A 27,880-nucleotide genomic window follows, 5' to 3' on the forward strand; every position below is an offset into this window, starting at 1 on the left:
CTAATCATTTTATTCTCACTGTGCATTTAAGTTTGTTACTTTGTTATTTTGCAATTTGTTACTTTGTCATTTTGTAGTGCTGCTGCACGGTGTACATTGGGAGAGGAGCCTTCGTCAAGCTAAGCTTTTTGCTTCCTCTCCAAACCGAAAGGAAAATAAATATTGAATTGAATTGAGTATTTCCCACGGCAGCTCCCAACACAAAAACCGAAATCCGCGGGGTTTCACACGCGCGCAACCACCCGACCGTGCGGCTGGCCCAAGCCAGTTCGCTCGCAGCGCCCTCGAGGCTTTACACACTCGGCCCTTCAAGGAGAACGCTTCGGTCGGCTCACTCTCCCTCTTCTAGTAAACTCTAGCCTTGTGGGTGGAGCCTATTTTGACGTCAGAGTCGGCGTTGCGCAGCCCAAAAAGCCTTTATCCAAGCATAATCTGTCCAGAATCCGCTTGTCAGCCATCTGGGGGCGCCATTTTGATGCTGTCCGCAACCTGGTCGACAGGTGCTTTGTCGCGCTCTATGTAATCTACAGAGATCGCTTTGCTACAGAGATCAATGGGCTTTGTTGCCAAATTGAACAAGTTCAAGGACGAAGGGCTTTCGAAGGGCGAAGTACGCCCGTGTCTTTCCTCCTTCATCGTAAACAAAGCTTTGCATCAAAATGGCATCGACTGCTGGCTGACGACTGGCAACAATAGAGCCAGGCGGGAGATGTCGTTCATATGTGACGTCGCATCACGCGCTGCAAGTTCGGATCCTCCCAATGGATCTCTCTATAAATGGCTCTGAGAAAATACCCCGCTCGGGCGTTCCGTAAACTTTTGTTCAGCACTGTACCAGAGTTAACATGGTTTTTCGTCCCAGCGCTACCTTTGGAGCTTTCTAGCGGCGAATACTTTCAAATTGGGACTAATATTTCATATTGGATATCCCCGTGCCGCCGAAAATCACCCTGATTTTTTTTTATCGGTTATGGTCGAGCACATCGCGAGATCAGTTCGCGTGGGATGCGCCAGAAGAAATTTTGATAAGGAAATCAGTGAGGTATGTTTTTTTTTAATGGATTCTTCTCGGTGAGGCTCTTTTTTTGTTTTTGTTCCGTGGCGGAGAATGTATGTTTCACTGCCGGTTCTGGTTGGATTCGCATGTCTCACTCGTGCTCGCACTTTGACGTGGCCTATTGAGTACTCATAGAGGGGATAAACTGAGCGAGCTGGAGCAGCCGGCTCTACCATTTTCTTTTAATTTCGCATTTCATTTCGTCTCACACGTACAGACAAGCGACGAGAAAAATATGTGTATTGTCCTCGATTATGGCCCATCTCACACTATACTGACCGTGTTTTTCACGCAGGCGAATCGGACCCTTTTGAATATACGGAGCTTGATTACCTCTCGATGCTGTTTTTCAAGCACGCTGACGAAAAAAAAAACAAAAAAAAAACGGTAGTCTGAAAACGGTCGTAAGGAAATGCTTGTGAAGGTGTCGGCATAAAACTCTGCAAGCTCTGCACAACTGTCATTTTCATGTATCAACATGTATCGATCGTGAAACATCAACTGACACTTATGTGCAAGAGTATCGATCCGCATTGACTTTGTAATGGCTAAACCCAGCACGATGCTCTCTTGGTATTGCTATGAAGAGTAATTTAACTAATTACATGGTTGAAAGATAGACAATTACAGGGCAGCACGTAGGGTCAGGTGAGGCAAGATGAGACGCGGGGCAAGATGCGACATTTTTTTGCTCAACGCAGCCTGTCTCACAGACGTGTTGTTCCATGCGCTTCTCATAAGTGGCTTCGCGTGTCCGCTTTATTGCATGTGAGAAGTGTCCGGATTGGTGTGTGCGTTGAAGAGAGAGAGAGAGAGAGAAAAAGTTATTTCTGCCTGGAATGTAAAGATCCGCCAAAAGTGCGAGATTTTCCTTTTTCTTGTGACCCGTGCAGCAGCGTGTCGCAGGTTTATTCTGTCAATGTAGGTCCCCGTCCTATTTCTTTATTCATTCTTCCAGACATATGCAAAATATGGGCACTCTTGGTTATCCGATGTTTCACTGAAAAATTAATGCATCTGCTGATATGCACGGGGCAAGATGCGACAACTTAATGTAATTTAAATGTAATGCAATTTAAATTTAATGGCTGGCTTAGTTTAGTTTAATAAATTTAATTAGATGGCTTTATGCTTATTCCTCAGATTCCTTTTTCCTTTTTTTCTTGCACATTGCCTAGGATTTTCAGCAAAGCGGAACTGCACTCAAAGCGAGCGACCAGCTACACATCAGACTGGCGGTGTCCTGTTTACAAAGGATGGTGGAGCAAAACAGCACCGGGTTTGTGTGGTTTTATAGTGTGGGCGGCGCGCTCAAGGGGGCTCTGTAGGTGCTTGGATTGCAAAAAGTAGTTTGTATAGTTCATTACCACGGCGTACATCATCCTGCCCTACGCGATGTCTCGCAGTGTCACGACGGCTGGGGCAAGATGAGACAATCTGCATTTTTGAATTTCTTGGTCTATGTCTGTTTTAGAACCGGCCACGTGCGTTTTGACTGAGAGATCAGAAGCTCTAGGCCTCAGAGAATGTACCTACGGCTAGTTTAAAAAAACAAATAAAAATTCCATATTCAATTGCATATTTCTGCCCCATCTTGCCTCACCTTCCCCCACTGCCGCATAAAGAGAAGGCAATTAGGTTATCCTGTTTCGTGACATGCATTCACTTGAGGAGAGTAGAGGACATCAAGTTTCAAATATGCTGGAGTAGCAGCCCCCACTAAAAAAAAAAAGCAAGAAAAAGACAGAAAAGCGCACGTGGGCACAGATTTAAACGCAAATCCCTAACACACGTCTGCTTACCTATACTGTCTGTCTCCACTATTAGGTTACCCGGGAGAACACATCGTCCGCCCTCCGACTGACGGCAATTTTTCCTTAGGCTATCGGAAGCATCGCCTTCCAGTTTCGTCTTCGACTTGAAGTGAATGGTGTATTCACCGTTTCTGAAAGAATAGTGCGTGTATCTTTTCGTCATATAATTTGTACCAGAACAGTGCAAGTAGATTTGTCATGAAACGAAATGAATACCTTTTCCATCAGTGAAAGTAACGCTTGCAAATATTCGGAGTCGTTTATAAATCATTGTAACATTTTGATTATCAGGCGGAATATGAAAACAATTATCAAGCTGTCGTGAGAGGAAGCTCAGTTAAAATGGCATGATAGAATGAGTCAGAAAACAGGAGAGCTGCTGAAGACGAACATCCCTAACGGAACCCTGACATTAAGGGGAGACATGAACGACTCAGACACAGATCTCAAACACAGCTAAAACTTTACTCTATAAGTAAAAATATCTACAGTCAAGAACCCAGCTATGAGAGCGATGGCTAACCTATTGCTTCACATGAAACTTTTGAAACGCGCGGTGTACTTCTGCGCACGTATGTCAGAAGGGTATGCGTACGTGTAACCACAACTTTATTTAAGTGATGATGAGTCGGGGTATCATCGGCGGGGGCGATACCCTACCCCATTGCACAAGGGAGGAGTTGCAAAAAGGACTGAGAACTATGATACGAGGGTGGTTTCATAAGTTTTCGTCCCGACCAACTTTTAATAGTCATACACTCTTAAAAATGAGTTTCACCGCATAGCACGCTCCTAGCCAACCATTATCTCGAATGATATCGTTATCTGCCCTGATTTGTTGAAAACGGGAGGCGTACGCCTTTTTTGTGACAATTATGAACAGCATAAGTGTCACAAAAAAAGGCGTACGCCTCCCGTTTACAACAAATCAGGGCAGATAACGATATCATTCGAGATGATTGTTGGCTAGAAGCGTGCTATGCGGTGAAACTCATTTTTAAGAGTGTAGAGACGAAACAAGTGTATCACTTTTCATCATAGTCACCCTTAACTTCGATGCACTTTTGACACCTTTCAACCAGCATTCTTATACCCTTGAAAAAATAGTCCGAAGGTTTGTCCGCAAAATGCTGGAAAACTGCCTCTTGCACCTCATTATCGTTTTTGAAATCTCCGTCCTCTGAGATCCCTCTTCAAGTTTGAGAACAGGAAGTAGTCACTTGGTGCCAAGTCTGGACTGTAGGGTGGGTGGTGGATTTCTTCGAAGCCGCACTCCTTCAGTGCAGCCTTGGCAACAGAAGCCGTGTGGACAGGGGCATTGTCCTGGAGCAACCGGACACCTCGACTCAACCTGCCGCGCCTCTTTTCCTTGATGGCGTCTCGCAGTCGGTGCAGGAGTGAAGCATAATAAGTCGCATTCACTGTGGTGTTCCTTTCTTTGAAGTCGATGAGGAGGATCCCGTGACAATCCCAAAATATTGTTGCCATGATCTTCTTTGTGGATTGTGTGACCTTTGCTTTTCTTGGGGGTGCTTCTCCTGGTTTGCGCCATTCCATCGACTCCTTTTTCGAAAAGGGATCATATTGGAGCACCATAGTCTCATCCCCTGTGACAATTGACTTCAATATTTCTTCTTCGTTCTCTTGACAGAGCTCCAAAAACTCCTTGGCACAGACGACGCGCTGTTGCTTTTGAACTGACGAGAGATGTCGTGGCACCCATCTCGCACTGACCTTTTTCATGTGAAGGCCCTCACCGATGATGCGAAAAACGGTTGTTTTGGAAAGCCCCAGCCTTTCTGAGATTTCCTTCACCTTCAGACGCCTGTCGCTCAGCACTTCCTCCTCGACAAGAGACAAATTTTCTTGTGTCACCACTTCCACTGGACGACGACCATCGCGTGGATCATCTTCAATGAACTCTCGCCCCAGTCGAAACTGCTTAGCCCAGTCTTTTACCGTTGTGTACGACGGAGAGGCTTCCCTGTACACGTTGTCCAGTCGCGCTTTAATTTCATTAGGCGAAAGTCCCTCTTTTGTCAAGAATTTTATCACAGCGCGGTACTCGATTTTTTTTCATTTTAACTGAAGAATGCACCCTGGCTGTTTGAAATCTGATCTCCAACCGACAAAAGCATGGAGAGGGTTGAGGGTGGTGCTCCGGCCCTCCAACAGATAGCGCCACGCGCCCTTAATCGCATTTTCAAATTCGCGCGCATTTTCTACCTCGGGCCGGAAACTTATGGAACCACCCACGTAGATCGCGTCATTTCATCTTGCGGCCAGTTGCTTTGGTGAACGTGGCTAACTTTGTCTCCTGCGTAAACACACATGTTATTGAGCAATCGGAAAACAAAAATCGGGTAACATGGGGCCTGTGGCATGGCCGAGAGGGTTAAGGCGTCCCGCTCGTTGGTGGTAGCCAAGGTCGTGCTAAACACTGGGAGGTGGTGGGTTCGAATCCTACAACCGGCTGTTCTGTATGAGGTTTCCCCTGGGTTTCCCAAAGACTTTCCAGACGAATGTCGGCACAGTTCCCTGTGAAGTCGGCCCAGGACACATACTAACCACCCTGTCCTTCCTGCTGTCCTCTCTACATCTGTCCACATATGTACGCCGCTCATAGCCACAGTTGCTTCGCGGCGCTAACACGGAAGCAAGGTAACATGGTCCTGCACGTTCTGGACTGCAAGTGTGAAGAAACTGTGATGCGTGATTAACGGAACTCTCATACAGGCAAGACACCGGCTTTAGGAGAAGAGCAAAATATGAGAGGGGGGGGGGGGGGGGCGGTCGAGGTAGCTTGCCGTTGCTGGCCGCACTCAAGTGGGCATCGTCACGGCTACAGCTTCCTATTCAGAAGAAGCGGGAACCAGTGCCGCTTCAATGTCGTTGGACGTAAAGAAGATACGTATCTACTTAGCTACAGCTGTTCCTTTGTCAATAAAATTGTTAAGAGTAGCGGCTCGGTCACACTGTTGCAGTTTCACGCGTTACGGATGCGGCGAGGCATGGTTGTCATGGCAACGAAGTACGACGTACCGAAAAGCACACGCACAGCAAGAGTTTGGCTCAACCGAGCTCCATGAGCTACGGATTGCGTCTGGCTACGCAGCTGACCGATAAGCGCAGGCGCATCATTGCCGGTTCATGTCTCCCTCGAGAGTGCAGTCGTGGTGGAGTGGAGTGGAAGCGTAATTGGTCAAACACAAGCGTTTCCCGTATCAAGAACGCGTGCGTCAGATCTGTGCCGTAGGAAAACCTCAGCCGCACTGGATACGCACTGTATCCGCAACGGAGAGAAGTAGCAGTGTGGACTAGGCATAAGCACTTTGTGGTGTGCTTTTCTTCGCGTGTTCGTCCCCTTTTGTGAGTTGAAGTGATTTTAGTCATGAACTCAGTCAGTCACCAACAGGGCCAAAAGGCAGCTCTGATAATTCGAAAGAAAAAGTAAAATTCGCGCACCGATATTTGCTTCAAAGAGTGGGCAAATGATTGAGGCAAATCTCGACACAGTTCATTACGTGTTCGGCCAAGAACGCAGGATCAGCCTGAAGTAGCACGCTGCTATATCAAGCGGGCTAACATCTTAGTAATAAAATCAGATCACGGACAGATAAAAATGTCGGCAGTGAATGAGTCAGGTGGAGCATCAATAACACAATTGCTCCATAATGTGAAAATACTGAGTCTGGGCACAAATAGAGGGAGAGGACAGAAACTGTATTTGTCCTGTCCCTCTATTTGTTCCCAGACTTGGGATTTTCACATTACGAAGTTTGTCCACCTGTTTGTCTGGATTTATGTCATACTCTCAGTCACAATTCCTCTGTATTCTTATGCAGGCACTTACAGGCACTCCAGAGAATCTACCTCCGCGCCAGGATACAGTTGTACCACCTGAAAAAAAAAAAAAAAAACGGAAGAAAGATAAAGGCGTATGACATTACCAAAGTGTATGGGCACCATAGCTATGTAATAAAGGAAAACAGTAGGTTGTCGTCGTAGCTTGAAACGGTTGTGCGTGCATTCCATATGCAGCAGAGCAGTTAACCCCACCTATGTATTCCGATCTCTGCACTCATGAGCAATGATACAGAACCGACACTCGGAAACATGTACTCGGATCAGCTCCTGAACAAGATTTTTTCGACGTTGTCTTTCGTGTCTTTTTTTTTAATGTTCTTTGCCTCCTGTGTGTGCATTTTTGATTCATGAAATAATCGGACAACCACAGTTCAAATAAATAAAATGCGAAACGGAACCAGTGAAGATATCTGACGAAGTACAGGATAACCTTGAAAAGCTCATTTCGATTAACTGTGCCAAGCTGCGTTTTTCTCTGCGTGGGACAAATGAGTTTTATTGAAGGCGAAGGCTCGTTACACCTGCACGTTGGTACGTGTCTCTTTACCAGAACTACAGCCTTACTTCTGCTAATCTGTAAAGGCGTAATGTTGTATATGGTCTATATATTTAGCGCACACCTTGTGTTGTTTTCGTAAATCTGGAGTCCTGCGCCCCTTATGGAAAATGTAAACGTGATTTGAATTGCTTGCAGCTTGTCTAGGCTAATTCTTGTTTTAATTTCAGTGCAAGCATTTTCAACTGTGATATTTTTCTGAAGTTTCTCGAGCAATCATTCCTGTCGCTGGGAATTAGGAGACACTCGCGTAGACTAAAATGAACTGCCCCTTCTCTATGCGAACATCAACTGCTTTAGTTCGATAATAATGAGATGGGGCTTTTTAGGCGGATGTGCAGTGCTCATTTGCATTAAAGTTGCGCACGAGCCTTATACTCATTCTCAATAGCACTGACAGCGCTCTTTTATCAAGGTTAGCAATGATCCTCAGTTTCTGGTTTCAAAATAAATCTGTGAAGTACGTCAGAGTCTGAAGAGACACCCGGTAGTTGCCTCAAATCTTATGAACTGCACAACCTTGTATTGCTGAGAAGCATTTATCAGTTCATCCTTTCATAAGTTCGAGAAACGAACGAATAAACACTGTATGTGCTACTGGTGTGATGGGCTAATGCCGTTAAGTTTACACACACATTTTTTTCTTTTTTAGGTGTGCCTTTCCGTGAGTCTCCGTGGTGCTCTTCACCTGAAACTAATCCTTAAGAAAGTGCTTTTGAAAGGCGCGACAAAACAATTATCTGCATGTAATTCATGTGGCTTCAAAAAGAAAAAGAATACAGCATACTACAATAATTCATAAATTTCAATGTTTCCTGTGTATTTTGAATCTGATTTTGGATCTGCGAAGCACTGCTGTACGTTTCAGGTGATCAAAACACCCACTTAATTAAGTCATAGCGGGAGACGAATGCATTAAATGGTGGCACTGTGCCCTAGTTCGCATGAACACCAGTTCGAACTTCAAATGCACAGTCGAACGACATATCAAGTGGGCGGTTCCCATGGTGCTGAGAAGGAACATAGCTCACCAAATTCCGGGCTTGATCACTCTCAGGACATTCTTCTGCCGAGCGCGGAATGCGCTGGCGAACCACTTTGAACTTCACGGTGTAGTAGAAACGTTCTATAAAGAAATGTCGACAATGAGCTAGATAGTTCAAACTCAAAATAAAGAACACAAGAAATCGTGTGTAATGCACAAAACGGGATAGCAGCACATGCAGAGTATCAAAGAGAATGGACAACAAAACCCATGAAATCAGCCGATGAAAGCTTTTATAGACACACAGCCTTTATAGCGGTGCGCTAAAGCTAAGGCATTTTAAGGTACACTCCCACACAGGCGTCTAGTTTTACACTGGTCTTTTTTGCTGACACATTCTGAACACAAAACATAAATGTGGCCAGTGCCGCTGCTGTCTCTGACGTGCTTGTCGAGTGAACAGGCATCACGACTCTCGCTGCTCTATTCAGCATATCCGTTCCGCTCAGCAGTACATACGACACGATGTGATGGCATACTAGAAACCACACTGTTCACCAAGTTAGTCCATCCCTGGCCTGCATCAAGAGTTAACTGTATGGCGGATGTTGTTCTACACATCGTCCGACAGCGTCGACATGTGCGATGTCGGATATAGGTCTGGGGAGCATGCTTGCTAATTAAATCACCGGATATCCTAATATACCAGGTGCCGCTCTTGTGCTTACAAGAGTTGCTGTTCACGTACAGCAATGTCACTTCAATGCATCCCTGAGAAGTCGTCCTACAGTGTTGTTGAAGGATGTTGTTTGCAAGCAGCTCATCTTTCGCGCTATCTCTGTCGAAAATGTGGTGTGGCGTACGCCAGAGTTGCGTACAATATCATCACACCTCCATACCGCTTGCGTTCTAGGACGAAGGCACTGTTGGTCTGGACCTGGTGGCTGCTTTTGACCAGCTGTGAATAGCCCGACGTTTACCCACCAGCACCTCGCGTGCGGTTTTGCACATACTACATGTTCCCTGCTCCACTGCAACCAGTGCCCCAAGTTACCCGTCGATTATTTGGTCCGTTATGCTATATTTCAAACCGATCTGCCTGCCGATATGCGGACATGTTGACTGGTGTGAGTGTCGGGGGGAGGGGGGGGACCGTGCGTCATTGGCCAACGTGTCTGATGGGCAGCGGTAAAGAAAGTGCATCCCACGATCACCCTGCGCGCACAGACAGTTCACGCGCAAAAGTCTCTACACGGTGTTCGTCGACACACTTTTCCCATGTGGCTACCGGTATGGAAACACTCAATGAGACACAAGAATCACATATCACAACTTGCGGAACACAATTGGTAAGAAAGGTGTGGCCCGGACACTGCCATTACTGACACTCCCGATAAAATGACTTAGACGCAGGCAAGTGTGTGGGTGAACACCACAATGGAAGAGACAGGGTGTGGGAGACGAAAGGATGGATAACCAATAAACAGGTAATAAAAAACAGGTAAATAACAGGTAATAAAAATGATCCTACCCACATTACTGAGATGTGTTTACCCACAACAGAGCTGCTATCTTCGTGTTTATCTTCATATTTTATCTGTGACAGTGAACGTATCTGCAATATGTGTGTGTACGTGAACATACCTCCTTTATCAGAGAGTGAACGTATCCGCAATGTGTTTCAAAAATAAATCACGGTTATTAGCTCCGGAAAGTCGGAAATACCAAGCCGTTTGAGTAGTTTGCAAACGCCTGTCGAGATGACGTAAGGGAAGTTGCAATGCCACGTGGATTTAGGTTTCCGGTTCCAAGTTCTGCTGGAGTCGTATAGAAAACAAGCGGGGCGTAGCGGGGTAGTTGGTTGTAGAACATACCTGCAGACTCGCAACTAGCAAAAGTTTAATGGGGGGAGACAAATATATACAGAAAAAAGGGAGCACCCAACCAATCGCAACACAGTAGAAACCTGAAATGAACTCGCCTTTGTATTGCCTTTGAACTTGTATTTGTTTAACCTACCTGTCCGCGTCTCTTGCTGCATTTGCAACCAAGTAAGTCGTATAAAGTCAGCCTGATTTCAACGTAAATATGCACTAATTCTGCGGAAGGAGGACATAAAATGTATCCCGAAGCCTGGGATCCTGCGCATTTGAAAAAATATCATCGGCGTAAACGAAAATTCAGCTAAGGTGTGTAAGCACTTGTCACCAAATGCTGTCCTATGTACTTACAATGTTCAATTGTGCGTGGCTGTGGTAACACTATCAACTCCGCAATACGAAAATTATATCACTAAACTCACAGCTTCGTCCCCAGCTAAAAGGAAACGACTACATGCGTACTATGTGAGTGCAGAAGATTGCTACGTAATACCCTTCTACATACGACAAATTGAAGTTCATTCCCAGCGAATGATATTCGCACTGAGTGACATTCGTTTCATCTCACAAGGTGAAAGCAAGTGGCAAAAGCCAATGAGTTCGGGGAACTCATTCGCTTTTCCCTCTCGCACCGACAGCGTAGCCTCGCAGCATAGAGGTATCAAAAACAACAACGAAAAACCTTTCGAAGAAATGAAAGACCGATGAAAAGTTGTACTCCAATATTTTATCACGAATTTGATAACTTCTGGCACGAAGGAAGGTAAGCTAAACACTGTTTTTCGGAGAACTACCCTCGTTCGCAGTCGCCAAGTTGCCAAGTGTGGTGCAGATAGGATTCTCAGTTGTCTTTGTTCGTGGTAAGTATCCAGTTAAGTGTCTTTGAAAAGGCAACGATTTTGTGAAAGAATCTAATGTTTCGCTATTTCGAGGAAAAGAAATAAAAATATAACTAATGTACCTTTATAATGCTTATATGTTCGACACTGGTGTCTTAATTATCCACACTGACATCATTCGCGAATGACATTTTGTTTTTGCGTGTAGCTCGATGGAAGACAAACGAACGACATTCGGTGCGAATGACATTGATACTTCCTGACACATAAGATACTTCGTGTACATTTTCTTGTGTCATATCATCTGAAGTGTTGCTTCTGATCGTAGTTACCTGAAGGTTGAAATTGACATCATTGTAAGAGAACATGTCACAGCAAAGGATCGCGAGTTCAAAGCGCACGCCAAACGAAACCGAAGCATGAACGATGTGTCACGAAACCTTATCTTCGTCATATGAAAAGTACGTGCGAAATATTTGTTAAAGCCTTACTTCTTTGCGGGGCAAGGTTCCCAGGCGAACTCGTCTTGGCTGTCGTTTAAGCCAGAGTTTATAAAGTTTTCCTTTGTTCCGAACAGCGAAATTTCGTACCGGAACTTCGAAGACCCAGCATGCGTAGCGCCACTTCCCAACTTGAAGACCACCCATCGCGGTTCGTCTATGTTTGCTCGTGACCGAAGGCGCCGGAATTTCGGCGCCGAGTGCTGCAGCACTTTCAACTAAGACAACGCTCCCGCTTCGTACAACTCAGAATACGGCACCAGGCGTGATGTGAAACGAAGATTCCATGCAAGACGAAAAGGAAGAACAGGCTAGCTACAGTCGCTTTGAAGCTAGGACTTCCTACAAGAATACTACCGTGGAGCCCTACTGATAGGTGGACCAGTAGACAGAACTGTCGGAACATGTGCCGCAAAATTCTGCATCCCAAACTTGCAAAGAGATTGGGCACAAACGGTCCAGGGGATGCCATGCTTCAGAGACGCCAGCTCCGAGAATCATTATTGCACACCAAGGCAATCAGTAAACAACCTGTCCCTCTGGTGATTGTGATTGTCTGAAAACCCACCCTGCAGAGAATATCCAATACTTGTGCAGAGCACCATCTAGGAACAGATACCATTTCGTCTAGCGATACAAGAAATACCATAGCTCTCCGGTGAGTAGCATCGTGCAACGGCGTACCAGAAAATCAGAGAGATAATAGCAGACACATTGGCCAAGCAAGCTACAAGTCGTCCAACTACAATACCTGCCATTCCATGTACGTGATGCGAAAATGCGGGACGCCATAAGCCGTCGTGAGCTTTAACACGGTGCAAGGATATTCAAGAAAACCTCTTGAGTCATCTTCGTCACGAGAACTTCAACGGAGGTAAGACGTCGCTCTAACAAGACTGTTAACACACACTCACACACAAAAAAAAAAATGGTGAAAAAGAAGAACAAAAGAAAATCCTAGTAGCTGTGAAACCTTTGGTTCCTGGAGCTGAGATACAGCGACAGATGTGTCACTACGCATTGTGGGTAGAGTGTAACAGCATTCTTTCGTTGCGTTTGAGAGTTCTTAAAATATAACACATTAATATTTCGAAATCATCGCTTACAAATGCATTGCAACTCGAACCCTGCTCAGATGTTTGGGAATCTCTACAATCTTTTCTCAAAGATTTCGTATTGTTCGTATTGCAAGTACGCATGACAAGGGAGGCGGGGTGCAACCGTTCATCAAACGAATGTGAAAGGCGCTTTGTGATCACTATAGTATGTAGCCAGGGATATAGTGATGAGAGTGGCGTCCACGTTTTGGGCCAGAGCGTAGCCGATAGAAGAGTCCATCCTGCATGTTGGTTGTGTGATTGTAGAGACAACACTGAAGTCCTTTTTTTTTCGCAACCCACTGCGTCTACACTATCCACCTTGTTCCGCCGCATACAGGCTTTGCGTTTCGTGCTTTCCGCTCCCTCACCCCACTTCACGTGATACCCCAGCCATCACGCCACCTTCGCAGCTCGCTGCTTGTGTGACTCACCGCGCCGCGGTATCTGCGACGGAAGTAGTATAGAGATAGACTGTATAATTTTGGAGCGGCATAAGAACCGAGCGGCATAAGAACCGAGCGCTATAACGGCATCCTTTTTCTAATCCAAGATGGCCGATTCTAAGCCAACACAATCCAGTTCTAAGCCAACACAAGCCAAATCCAAAGCCATCTGATTGGCCGCCATTGGCTCCGCCCACTTCACACGTTGATTGGCCCATGCTAAGCCTACTGATCTTTGATTGGTTGACCGTAGCTCCTTCATGCTAATTAATTGGCTCCGCCCCCACTTCACACGCTGATTGGCTCATGCTAAGCCTTGACTGAGCATTGATTGGTTTACCGTAGCTCCACCCCTTCATGCTAATTACTTGGCTCCGCGCCCCGCGCCCGTTGATTGGCCACCGCTACTGATCGCGTTGATTGGTTCACCATAGCTCCGCCCCGTTTATGTTAATTACTTGACTCCGCCCCGCCCCCCGGCTTCACGCTGATTGGCCGGCGCGACCGCTGATTGGTCCAGGCGCGGCGGCAGCGACCCCGCTGCGGCTTTATCTCAGATGTCCAAACTTACCCACCTGATTGGTCCATTCTAAGTTGGTCCGCGCACTCTCCCAGCCCCTTCTGATTGGCCGCCGTCGCCGCCGCTGGCCCCGCTGCGGCTGTATCTCAGATGTTCAAACTTACCCGTGCCCCGGGCTAGCGGGTGGCATAGCCTTCACCGGCGCCCGCCAGATGGCAGCGACTCCACTGCGGCTTTATCTCAGATGTTCAAACTTACCTTGTGGTGTGCACCCACTTCATGCTGATTGGTCTGATTCAGACGTCTAAGCCTACTGATCACGCTTCCAATGTAAGCCTGCCGATTGGCCCGTTCTAAGCCCACTGACACCGGACTTTACTGGCTCCGCCCACTTCACGCTGATTGGCCCATTCTAAGCCTACCGATGGCTGGCCCTGATTGGTCCATGCTAAGCCTACTGAACGGATTGGCTTACCTGTAGCTCCTAAGCAGTTTCAGACAAGACACACGACAATTGTTGATTTCAACCTTTATTTGGTACAACAGCCTCTTGGTTCAGCTGTGGGTATAGGTTCAGCTGCATCAGAGAGACCATTGGTCTACGTGAACATCTCTCACGCTCACTCAGCTCCCTCGGTAGATTCCAACTGTTATTGGTTCATCTGACTGCACGTGGCCGCTCACCCAGCTCCTTATTGGTTCTAGTCGGTCACCGCTCCCTCATAGGCTCCAACTCCGATTGGTCCATCTAACAGCAAGTGGTCACTGCTATTGATCCATTGAACCGCAAGCCACTCATTGGTCACTCACACTCATCTCTAGACGAGATAAATTTAACTGTGGAACTTTTACTATAAGATAACTTTAGCGGGGGCTGGTAGGCTCCAACGGCTATTGGCCCGTGCCTCCACCCATTGGTTCACAACGCGCATGCTCTGACGGCGCCGAAGAAGGTTCCCCACACATGTAATAGAAATTATGCTATTGGTCCAGCTGCGTCATAGGGCACGGCTGTGGCTGGCCCTGATGCTACTTGCTTCGTGGCGCAACTCTTTAATGGCTCCACCCACTTCGCATTGATTGGTCCATTTTAAGCCTACTGACTTCTAAGCCAGTCCACGCTAAGCCTACTGATCACTCTACCAGCGCTCTGATTGGCCATTACCAATTGGCCCTCGTTCTAAGTCCACTGACACCAGATGGCGCAACTCTTCACCAGCTCTGCCTACTTCATGCTGATTGGTCCATTCTAAGCCTACTGACTTCTAAGCCGAACCACGCTGAGCCTACTGATTGTCCCTTCACACCAAAGCCTACCGGTGTCTGGCCCTGATTGGTCCACGTTAAGCCTATTGAACAGTGATTGGCTAGCCTGTCGCTCCTAAACCACAATGCAGCAGCTTCAGACAAGACACACGACAATTGTTGATTTCAACCTTTATTTGGTACAACAGCCTGTGGGTAGGTTCAGCTGCATCAGAGAGATCCCGGTCATCCCTTGCGCTCATTTGTCACTCAGCTCCCTCGATAGACACCATATGGCTCATCTAACTGCAAGTGCTCATTGGCCCATCTGACTACAAGCCTCTCATTGGTCACTTATGTCTAGGGCTCCCTAACAGGCTCCAACTGCCCATGCCTCCATCCGCGGCTGCTCACTGGTTCACAATGGAACTTTTTCACATGCTCTACCCTACACAGACAAGAGATGGCGCCGCTTGTCTTTGCAAAGATGGACAGCTGCCATTGCATTGGTGACTCATTTCTATCCAACTGGTTCTAGAGAGCCAGCGTGCTGAACAGCTTACATGCCGCCGCCTGTTCACACAGCCACAGTTGGAAATGGGGAAAAAATTTTTTTTCAGGGTACACATCTCAAAACACACTCTACACGAGTAAAGTTGGCTTCCCCCGGTTGCACGCGGGCGTTAGGTCAAGCCCACCCCATGAGAACAAGCTTAGGATCGTTTAGGATGTGTGTGTGTGCTTTGCAGTTCAACCTAAAAATTGTTTCAATCAAGCAGAATGGCAAATGATGCAATGGAGCGCGTTCATTCTTGAGAACGAATTTTGTGACAGAACATAAACAAAACAAAACATTTCAATGTGCAAAAAACTCATCGTGATGCTAATCAGGGAAGCCAGCACGCGTTCGAAATAAGCAAGAAGAAGCACATGATCGAGAAAACAACGATAGTTGGTGCTGTGCAGAGAAGCTGGTTTGAGGGAAAAACAGCTTGTATGATCAATAAACCCTTGGGCCTGTTTTTATTTTAGACAGCGCGCATTCAACACGCGAAATTAAATAAATCGAGCAGAATGACAATAGCATAGTGGCGCTATGTGGTGAAGCTCAAGACGCACTGACACTCCAACGCTTATTAAACAATGCTATGCACGCACGTACTGAAGCTAAAAAAGAAAAAGGCATGCTCAACCCAAGCTGAGTATGAAGAAACACACTGCTCCCCTCAGAATACCCTGTTCAAACATAGCCAGTGTACACGACACAGCTCGCAGTCCTGGAAGCACTCTTAGAAATATAAGTCCAAGGCACAACGTCGCACTATGAACGAGTTCATCTCGGAAAAAATGCGCGCTCACCTTCGCAGACGGGTCACGAGCACCATACCACAATATCTGAAACATGCGGCGCGTGGACAGCTCACGTGACTTTAGCCAGCCCGTGCAGTTTTAGACTTCAACATAAGAAATTAACTAAATCAAGCACAGTGATGCTATGTCGTGACTGACGCTTATTAAACAATGCTATGCAGTGAAGCTTCGCACGTACTCAATGTTAAAAACGGACACTCAACCCAAAACTGAGTATGAAGAAACACAATTTCAGATTGCTCTCTCCCCGAACATCCCGTGCACCTCCGCGTTCCTTCTCTATACTGGAAGCAGCAATATTAAGATCGTCGCACTATGAACAAGTCCGGCTCATCAAAAAAAGAAAGGGCTTACCTCATCACACCGGTATTACGCACGTAGACTCTTGTCGCATGGCGCGGTACAGCAGGGTAGGGAAACACGGCCGCGTGGACAGCTCACACGATTTCAGCCTGCCCGCGCACACCTCACAACATGCGCCGACACACCCAACATGTCGACCACTTACCGTGCCAGCCGCACGGAAAACTTGATAGCCGAAACACAGGCGCGTAAACACCCCTCTGGTTGGGACCATCTCTTTTATATCAGTGCTCGCTCGTTTCCGCAAGGTTGCAAGCCCGAGAAATTGGGTCACCTTGAAGATGAGCCATCTGTTTTATATCAAAACGCACTTCATGGCCAAACTCTGCGGCGGACCCTAGCGGAAAAAAATGTTGCGTCAAGGTGATGTAACGAGAAACTGGGTCACCTCGTAAATCATGTTTTCCGAGGCCGCACGTATTAAAACCAGTGATCACACCACGCTATGAGAAGGAAAAAAAATATCCCTATGAGTCCACCTGCTCATTGCCGAAACAAGCACCGAGAACAAAGGGTTCGCTTATGCAGTTTCCAAGAGGTTCCAAATGTCCCTCGCAGCTAACGGGCGCGCATCACGGGCACGATTGTGTAAACAAAATCGCACCACCCTCCAAGGGCGCATTTGAGTTCCGTCCGTCGGTCGACTCTGGGTTAAGCGCACAACGGGGAAGATGAGGAAAGTTTTCAGTTCATTCGGCAGTATTTCCTGTTTTTAGGAGGGAAAATTCTGTGTTGTGTGATGGAGACGCTATATAGATAGGTGATAAGGAGAAGGAATATATAGCACGTACTCATCGACTAAGCGAGTATAGTTTGTGGAGAGCGCCACGCTATTTTAAAGTAATTTTATATCATATCCCAAACGTTCTGCGCGATCAAACGGAAAGAAGAAAACCGTTTCACGCATCACGGTGCGTGCGCGTGCTCAAACAAGTTCTGGCTATTAGTAAAAGAAGTAGTTTTGGGTTTCCAGGCGGGTGTTTCCAGCGCATCAGGCAACAACGTAAACTGTTCTGCGCGATCAAACAAGTCCCGCTCCAACGCGCGTACCATATCATAACTTGTTTCAGCGTGCTCAAACAAGTTCTGGCTTTTGTGGTCGTATGATGGTGCAGATTTGTAAGAAACACTGAAGAGAGTCAAGGATGATCCTCCGACATGAGAAAAGTGATGAGCAGCGACTTGACAACCGCGAAACTGCGAAGCCTCAGTGTGTCGTGTGAGATGGATCAGTTCGTATGCAAACGCATGCTGGCAGATTTACAATGCCTACACAACTTTTTAAATGGACACGGAGAAGAGAGTGATTTTAGTGACATTTTGAGAGCTATTCCCGTGCGGAGTACTCATAAAATAAGACAGTTTGTGAGATACAAGTTGGAACTGCTGGAGCAATATAGAAACGGAGAACCCATCGACGAGACAATCATAAATGCCGGGTTTTCCATCCCCGTGGTGCGCGACTACTGGAAAAAGAACCACACGAGCTTGGACATTACCGTCATCGAGGGAAATGAACGTGTTGTCTCCACGTTAGAAGACATCCTCGCTAAAGTGTTGTGAATACAGTGTTTAGCAGTACCGCGGGGTCTCTATGAAGCTTTCATCGGGAATCGATTCACCACCATCGATAGGGTAGACGATGCTGTGGACGAGATCCTACGAGTATACCACGAAATTGAGCTAGAAAAAGGAGATGCGAACCTATTCATGATATCACGCGAAGTCCTAAAGAGATACGGCTACAGAGACATCGCGGGCATAGATATTCTTCAAGCTCTTCATCTGCTGCACGTCTTAGTTTACCTCTGGAATGAATGCTGTCGTATCATGTACGAACCGGATGGCTGTCCCCTAATGATGGCTGTCCCCCCCCCCTTTGTGCGGACGAAAGAGCTTTATTTTACGTGAGGGTTACACAGCAGTTTCACTCGATCTTTAGGGGACAGCCATCCGGTTCGTACATGATACGACAGCATTCATTCCAGAGGTAAACTAAGACGTGCAGCAGATGAAGAGCTTGAAGAATATCTATGCCCGCGATGTCTCTGTAGCCGTATCTCTTTAGGACTTCGCGTGATATCATGAATAGGTTCGCATCTCCTTTTTCTAGCACAATTTCGTGGTATACTCGTAGGATCTCGTCCATGGCATCGTCTACCCTGTCGATGGTGGTGAATCGTTTCCCGATGAAAGCTTCATAGAGACCCCGCGGTACTGCATCTTCTGGAATCCAATCGAAAAACGCCGTCAAAACATCGAGGACCGTTCGCCCTGCTGAAAATAGTGCTTTTGATTAGACAGCGAGGATAAAATCGCAATACCTTTTCTAACTGGACGTTCGAAACCGTCTGTTCATGCATTCAAAAATCTTTTGTGCGGACCAAACAGCTTTATTTTACGTGAGGATTACACAGCAGTTTCACTCGATCTTTAGGGGACAGCCATCCGGTTCGTACATGATACGACAGCATTCATTCCAGAGGTAAACTAAGACGTGCAGCAGATGAAGAGCTTGAAGAATATCTATGCCCGCGATGTCTCTGTAGCCGTATCTCTTTAGGACTTCGCGTGATATCATGAATAGGTTCGCATCTCCTTTTTCTAGCTCAATTTCGTGGTATACTCGTAGGATCTCGTCCACAGCATCGTCTACCCTATCGATGGTGGTGAATCGATTCCCGATGAAAGCTTCATACAGACCCCGCGGTACTGCTAAACACTGTATTCACAACACTTTAGCGAGGATGTCTTCTAACGTGGAGACAACACGTTCATTTCCCTCGATGACGGTAATGTCCAAGCTCGTGTGGTTCTTTTTCCAGTAGTCGCGCACCACGGGGATGGAAAACCCGGCATTTATGATTGTCTCGTCGATGGGTTCTCCGTTTCTATATTGCTCCAGCAGTTCCAACTTGTATCTCACAAACTGTCTTATTTTATGAGTACTCCGCACGGGAATAGCTCTCAAAATGTCACTAAAATCACTCTCTTCTCCGTGTCCATTTAAAAAGTTGTGTAGGCATTGTAAATCTGCCAGCATGCGTTTGCATACGAACTGATCCATCTCACACGACACACTGAGGCTTCGCAGTTTCGCGGTTGTCAAGTCGCTGCTCATCACTTTTCTCATGTCGGAGGATCATCCTTGACTCTCTTCAGTGTTTCTTACAAATCTGCACCATCATACGACCACAAAAGCCAGAACTTGTTTGAGCACGCTGAAACAAGTTATGATATGGTACGCGCGTTGGAGCGGGACTTGTTTGATCGCGCAGAACAGTTTACGTTGTTGCCTGATGCGCTGGAAACACCCGCCTGGAAACCCAAAACTACTTCTTTTACTAATAGCCAGAACTTGTTTGAGCACGCGCACGCACCGTGATGCGTGAAACGGTTTTCTTCTTTCCGTTTGATCGCGCAGAACGTTTGGGATATGATATAAAATTACTTTAAAATAGCGTGGCGCTCTCCACAAACTATACTCGCTTAGTCGATGAGTACGTGCTATATAATCCTTCTCCTTATCACCTATCTATATAGCGTCTCCATCACACAACACAGAATTTTCCCTCCTAAAAACAGGAAATACTGCCGAATGAACTGAAAACTTTCCTCATCTTCCTCGTTGTGCGCTTAACCCAGAGTCGACCAACGGACGGAACTCAGATGCGCCCTTGGAGGGTGGTGCGATTTTGTTTACACAATCGTGCCCGTGATGCGCGCCCGTTAGCTGCGAGGGACATTTGGAACCTCTTGGAAACTGCATAAGCGAACCCTTTGTTCTCGGTGCTTGTTTCGGCAATGAGCAGGTGGACTCATAGGGATATTTTTTTTCCTTCTCATAGCGTGGTGTGATCACTGGTTTTAATACGTGCGGCCTCGGAAAACATGATTTACGAGGTGACCCAGTTTCTCGTTACATCACCTTGACGCAACATTTTTTTCCGCTAGGGTCCGCCGCAGAGTTTGGCCATGAAGTGCGTTTTGATATAAAACAGATGGCTCATCTTCAAGGTGACCCAATTTCTCGGGCTTGCAACCTTGCGGAAACGAGCGAGCACTGATATAAAAGAGATGGTCCCAACCAGAGGGGTGTTTACGCGTCTGTGTTTCGGCTATCAAGTTTTCCGTGCGGCTGGCACGGTAAGTGGTCGACATGTTGGGTGTGTCGGCGCATGTTGTGAGGTGTGCGCGGGCAGGCTGAAATCGTGTGAGCTGTCCACGCGGCCGTGTTTCCCTACCCTGCTGTACCGCGCCATGCGACAAGAGTCTACGTGCGTAATTACGGTGTGATGAGGTAAGCCCTTTCTTTTTTTGATGAGCCGGACTTGTTCATAGTGCGACGATCTTAATATTGCTGCTTCCAGTATAGAGAAGGAACGCGGAGGTGCACGGGATGTTCGGGGAGAGAGCAATCTGGAATTGTGTTTCTTCATACTCAGTTTTGGGCTGAGTGTCCGTTTTTAACATTGAGTACGTGCGAAGCTTCACTGCATAGCATTGTTTAATAAGCGTCAGTCACGACATAGCATCACTGTGCTTGATTTAGTTAATTTCTTATGTTGAAGTCTAAAACTGCACGGGCTGGCTAAAGTCACGTGAGCTGTCCACGCGCCGCATATGTTTCAGATATTGTGGTATGATGCTCGTGACCCGTCTGCGAAGGTGAGCGCGCATTTTTTCCGAGATGAACTCGTTCACAGTGCGACGTTGTGCCTTGGACTTATATTTCTAAGAGTGCTTCCAGGACTGCGAGCTGTGTCGTGTACACTGGCTATGTTTCAACAGGGTATTCTGAGGGGAGCAGTGTGTTTCTTCATACTCAGCTTGGGTTGAGCATGCCTTTTTCTTTTTTAGCTTCAGTACGTGCGTGCATAGCATTGTTTAATAAGCGTTGGAGTGTCAGTGCGTCTTGAGCTTCACCACATAGCGCCACTATGCTATTGTCATTCTGCTCGATTTATTTAATTTCGCGTGTTGAATGCGCGCTGTCTAAAATAAAAACAGGCCCAAGGGTTTATTGATCATACAAGCTGTTTTTCCCTCAAACCAGCTTCTCTGCACAGCACCAACTATCGTTGTTTTCTCGATCATGTGCTTCTTCTTGCTTATTTCGAACGCGTGCTGGCTTCCCTGATTAGCATCACGATGAGTTTTTTGCACATTGAAATGTTTTGTTTTGTTTATGTTCTGTCACAAAATTCGTTCTCAAGAATGAACGCGCTCCATTGCATCATTTGCCATTCTGCTTGATTGAAACAATTTTTAGGTTGAACTGCAAAGCACACACACACATCCTAAACGATCCTAAGCTTGTTCTCATGGGGTGGGCTTGACCTAACGCCCACGTGCAACCGGGGGAAGCCAACTTTACTCGTGTAGAGTGTGTTTTGAGATGTGTACCCTGAAAAAAAATTTTTTCCCCATTTCCAACTGTGGCTGTGTGAACAGGCGGCGGCATGTAAGCTGTTCAGCACGATGGCTCTCTAGAACCAGTTGGATAGAAATGAGTCACCAATGCAATGGCAGCTGTCCATCTTTGCAAAGACAAGCGGCTCCATCTCTTGTCTGTGTAGGGTAGAGCATGTGAAAAAGTTCCATTGTGAACCAGTGAGCAGCCGCGGATGGAGGCATGGGCAGTTGGAGCCTGTTAGGGAGCCCTAGACATAAGTGACCAATGAGAGGCTTGTAGTCAGATGGGCCAATGAGCACTTGCAGTTAGATGAGCCATATGGTGTCTATCGAGGGAGCTGAGTGACAAATGAGCGCAAGGGATGACCGGGATCTCTCTGATGCAGCTGAACCTACCCACAGGCTGTTGTACCAAATAAAGGTTGAAATCAACAATTGTCGTGTGTCTTGTCTGAAGCTGCTGCATTGTGGTTTAGGAGCGACAGGCTAGCCAATCACTGTTCAGTAGGCTTAACGTGGACCAATCAGGGCCAGACACCGGTAGGCTTTGGTGTGAAGGGACAATCAGTAGGCTTAGCGTGGTTCGGCTTAGAAGTCAGTAGGCTTAGAATGGACCAATCAGCATGAAGTAGGCAGAGCTGGTGAAGAGTTGCGCCATCTGGTGTCAGTGGACTTAGAACGAGGGCCAATTGGTAACGGCCAATCAGAGCGCTGGTAGAGTGATCAGTAGGCTTAGCGTGGACTGGCTTAGAAGTCAGTAGGCTTAAAATGGACCAATCAATGCGAAGTGGGTGGAGCCATTAAAGAGTTGCGCCACGAAGTAAGTAGCATCAGGGCCAGCCACAGCCGTGCCCTATGACGCAGCTGGACCAATAGCATAATTTCTATTAAATGTGTAGGGAACCTCCTTCGGCGCCGTCAGAGCATGCGCGTTGTGAACCAATGGGTGGAGGCACGGGCCAATAGCCGTTGGAGCCTACCAGCCCCCGCTAAAGTTATCTTATAGTAAAAGTTCCACAGTTAAATTTATCTCGTCTAGAGATGAGTGTGAGTGACCAATGAGTGGCTTGCGGTTCAATGGATCAATAGCAGTGACCACTTGCTGTTAGATGGACCAATCGGAGTTGGAGCCTATGAGGGAGCGGTGACCGACTAGAACCAATAAGGAGCTGGGTGAGCGGCCACGTGCAGTCAGATGCACCAATAACAGTTGGAATCTACCGAGGGAGCTGAGTGAGCGTGAGAGATGTTCACGTAGACCAATGGTCTCTCTGATGCAGCTGAACCTATACCCACAGCTGAACCAAGAGGCTGTTGTACCAAATAAAGATTGAAATCAACAATTGTCGTGTGTCTTGTCTGAAACTGCTTAGGAGCGACAGGTAAGCCAATCACCGTTCAGTAGGCTTAGCATGGACCAATCAGGGCCAGCCATCGGTAGGCTTAGAATGGGCCAATCAGCGTGAAGTGGGCGGAGCCAGTAAAGTCCGGTGTCAGTGGGCTTAGAACGGGCCAATCGGCAGGCTTACATTGGAAGCGTGATCAGTAGGCTTAGACGTCTGAATCAGACCAATCAGCATGAAGTGGGTGCACACCACAAGGTAAGTTTGAACATCTGAGATAAAGCCGCAGTGGAGTCGCTGCCATCTGGCGGGCGCCGGTGAAGGCTATGCCACCCGCTAGCCCGGGGCACGGGTAAGTTTGAACATCTGAGATAAAGCCGCAGCGGGGCCAGCGGCGGCGACGGCGGCCAATCAGAGGGGGCTGGGAGAGTGCACGGACCGGCTTAGAATGGACCAATCAGATGGGTAAGTTTGGACATCTGAGATAAAGCCGCAGCGGGGTCGCTGCCGCCGCGCCTGGACCAATCAGCGGTCGCGCCGGCCAATCAGCGTGAAGCCGGGGGGCGGGGCGGAGTCAAGTAATTAACATAAACGGGGCGGAGCTATGGTGAACCAATCAACGCGATCAGTAGCGGTGGCCAATCAACGGGCGCGGGGCGCGGAGCCAAGTAATTAGCATGAAAGGGTGGAGCTACGGTAAACCAATCAATGCTCAGTCAAGGCTTAGCATGAGCCAATCAGCGTGTGAAGTGGGGGCGGAGCCAATTAGTTAGCATGAAGGAGCTACGGTGAACCAATCAAAGATCAGTAGGCTTAGCATGGGCCAATCAACGTGTGAAGTGGGCGGAGCTAATGGCGGCCAATCAGATGGCATTGGATTTGGCTTGTGTTGGCTTAGAACTGGATTGTGTTGGCTTAGAATCGGCCATCTTGGATTAGAAAAAGGATGCCGTTGTAGCGCTCGGTTCTTATGCCGCTCGGTTCTTACGCCGCTCCAAAATTATACAGTCTATCTCTATACTACTGACGGACAGCGCACGCACGCTATCAGATGCTCTACATGGCATATACAGCTGTCGCTGTGAAACGTGAAGATAAAAGAAGTCTTTTGTCTCACGCAGAACTGAAGATACGTTATGCACCACAGAAGCGCCGCACCATCTGTAGCGTGGCGCAACCAAGATCTGCCGACTACGGAACGTTCAAGAAAACGGCCTCCCACTAACGAACACAAGATTGATCCGAAGAGAAAATAGGCGAGGGTGCAACGGGGGAACATTCCAAATTCAGTGCACTATTGGTCGCAACGCCGAAAAGTATTTGTTTGCTATGATTCGGCAATGGGGGAAGTCTGATATCTTTCCCACGCTGAGTGCGTCCGGGTATCACTGGCTGAAGCTACTGGCTCTGGTTGACCCGAGCAGGCGACCCAATTTAATTTCTTCAAACGGATTGAATTGTAACGCAGGGAGAAATGATGGCAAATAACACAAGAAACGTGTATGTGGAATGTGCAACAGCAGAAAAGCTGCGGCTGAGATTGCAGGTTTGATTCTGATTGATTGATTTGCATCGCTGAAAGTACAATACACGATTGCTGTCGACTCAGGAACGGTGATTTCAGTGAATGATCTCAGGGTGCTTACCACCCAGAACGACAGGACAGTCGACTTTCTCCTTGTTGGTGCAGTCAACATGTTGGGGTGCACTGATTTATAGGTTATTTTAGCACTGGTGAGCCTGCACTATGTACATGTTGAAAATGTGCGAACAGAGATTAAACGACGCAGCATGTCGAGTCGTAAAAAAAAAAGTATTCGTCACAAACTACAACAATGTGCGTGTGTAATTTCCTGGCGCGAAATGTAATTGCAGCTCTGTATTCTCTGTGTGAGTGCAACGGAAACCAATGCAGTTATGATGCTAAATTTGAGCGACGTGTACGTACTATTGAGCGAGTTTTTAAATTATCCGCGTAATTAATTTCACGGCAGTTCAGCGAACCAGCAACAATGCTATTAGAATACACCTGGTTGCATTAGCGTAGAGATCACCACTTTTTGCTTGGGTACCTATATCAGTCGTCGCTGGTCATGCAAACTGCTTGTCCAAAGGAGCGATACGATACGAGTACTGTGAAATCACACATGAATCACAGTCGACTGATTCAGATTTACATGCTCTATCTAACGAGCACTAATGACAAGGGTCATTACGCAGAGTGCTCATGGTTGTAACGAGACCGGGTTGCCGTTGTTGGCCTGACTCATGTGGGCAAAACAAAAAACAAAACAAAACAAAAAAATGAGGAACGACTTCGCTACCAAGTAGGTGACCCATCACTTCATGGCTTAAAAATACCTTTCTTGTTTCGCCGATACGTACTGCTCGCGACACGGTTGTCCAAAATTGGCGTCCCGCTGTTTATTCCATCCCAAATCTCGAGGTGTTGCAGGACCATTCGTTTCGAGTGATGAACATGCGCACCATGTGGTCTACCTTTAAATACAATATTGAGACAACATTTCGGAGAGCAACCAAGAGAGCGTGAGCTGTGGGCCCACTGCTCGGCGAATTCAGACAACTGTGTCGCGAGCAGTACATCTACGAATGTAACTCATAAGAAACACCCGAACAAGTTCCTTGCAAGGAATGGTGTCACGGCGATGTTACGCCCATAGACCTATTCCAAACTGTGATTCTTGCATTGACTTGCTATATTTCAAAACATGATTTTTTGGCTCATCTTTTCATCACACCACCGTGCGAGATACTATTTTTGATATATTTCGTTTCCCCTGGGGCAACTAAACGAAATACCACTTCGCTAATGCACCACACAACAGTAACTGATACATAACTGAGGCGAACGTCAGCATCTCCTGACAGACTTGTGCCCGTTACAAAAAAAGTAACTAAATACCGTTACCCGTTACATCAGAAAAAAGTAACTAAATACGTTACTCGTTACCAACATAGAAAAGTAACGCGTTCTCGTTACTCACAGGTAGCGAGTTACTTTTACGTTACCGCCGCATAGTTAAAGGAGCCAAGAAACATGCCGTCACTTGTTTTCAACTCGTTATTAATGAGGAATCGCGTTTCAAAAGAAGCTGATCGCCACCCGTGGCAACGTAATTAGTGACCATTCGTTTTGTCTTGTTCCCCCTCTGTGTCGCGCCTTGGGTATCTAGTCTGGGTTATTGTAATAAACCTTTTGCTGAGTCTGAGAATTTGTCGTCCGTCCTTCGTGTCCCGTGTCTCTCGGCCCTTACCATGATTCTGTATCGGCTTGCCTGGACATTCTCCCTTATTTCCTTAGTGAGGGTGATCGGAGATTATGAAAATACAAGAAAAGACACCGGTTTTCGTGTCACCGATCACCAACGGTTCCCAAAAACAGACGAGGAGTTGCGTCATAATTTAGTGCGCTCAGAAGCTTAGAAAAGACAAGGAAAGGCTAGAAGTCGAAACGCGTTTATTGTAGCCATAGCACAATTGGTGCCCATTCTTGGGAAGGAGTGATGGTCGGAAATTACGGAAACAAGAGCAAAGACAACACCACATCCAGGGAGGGACTGGGAATACTATGAGTCACACATGGTCGGGGGCCACGCAGGTCAGATCTGCACGCATTGCGCTACACGGAGTGCCCAAATGTGCTCCCCCGCGCTAAACAAAAGGAATGAGTAACATCGGTAACGAGTTACAAATTTTTGTAACTGATTCTGTTACTAGTACCATATTTTAAAAAGTAACTGAATCGTTACTTGGTTACGAAAAAAAGTAACCGTTACCAAGTAACGAGTTACTTGTAACCAGTTAGGCACAACTCTGCATCTACAGCATGTTAGCACGAAACGGCCGAATGATTATTGGTGACGGAACAGCCACTTATTTACTTGTTGGCTCGGATTCCCGAAGACAAAAGGTTTTATTTATTATTTTTTGTTCGCTTCCACCAGCCCTTTTCAGCACATTCATACTCGAAGTCCTCAGGCTATGTCGTGCAGTACTTACTCAGCACGCAAGTGCCCTCGCCGGTACCACTCTCGAAGGGTGGGAAGCATTTGCATTGTGGAGCATGGTTCACCATGGTGCATCTGCCTGGTATGCAGGACAATATAGCGTCTGGCGGACATTCATCTGAAAGGTATGAGGCAGTACATTTGCACGAAGATTAGTCTGACGTCCACCAACTCGTGCACATTCGCAAACAGGAGTAAAGTGAGAGAAAAGAAAAGGTAAGGAACGGTATCACACCAGACAAGCGTTTCTGTGCCCTTTAGAACCGTTCGGGTGCTATCGATATAAATCCAGATCCCCTGGATTTAAATGCGCTTCTCATCCCAATAGTAGAACAACCTCTGTTCGAAACATCGGCACTTCCTGGCCCGACACGTCAACTTGAATCAATCTTAATCGGATCTATTGATTTTCCACTTTTGAGCCCTGTGTATGCGTAAGGAAACTCACTGTTTGAGTAGTAAGTCCATAACAGTGCGCAACATACTTGTGACTAGTCATACGAAGCTGTGCAATCAAGCAGACATGAAGATAGTCTACATATTTAGGTGTTGAA

At 46.9% G+C, this 27,880-nt stretch overlaps 1 protein-coding gene across 1 annotated transcript in view; it reads right to left on the reverse strand.

Moving 5' to 3' along the window:
• The window catches only part of LOC135385240 (uncharacterized), a 119,242-nt gene that overhangs the window by 87,076 nt on the left and 4,286 nt on the right, over window positions 1-27,880 (reverse strand). The window contains exons 7-10 of the mRNA XM_064614444.1: window positions 27,319-27,444; window positions 8,326-8,420; window positions 6,725-6,771; window positions 2,860-3,002 (exon numbers count right to left, since the gene is read on the reverse strand). Coding sequence (XP_064470514.1) covers window positions 2,860-3,002; window positions 6,725-6,771; window positions 8,326-8,420; window positions 27,319-27,394 — 361 coding nt within the window. The 5' untranslated portion in view covers window positions 27,395-27,444. The remainder of the gene's footprint in view (window positions 1-2,859; window positions 3,003-6,724; window positions 6,772-8,325; window positions 8,421-27,318; window positions 27,445-27,880) is intronic.

The sequence above is a fragment of the Ornithodoros turicata genome, chromosome 2, assembly GCF_037126465.1.
Source record: "Ornithodoros turicata isolate Travis chromosome 2, ASM3712646v1, whole genome shotgun sequence".
Taxonomy (NCBI): domain Eukaryota; kingdom Metazoa; phylum Arthropoda; class Arachnida; order Ixodida; family Argasidae; genus Ornithodoros; species Ornithodoros turicata.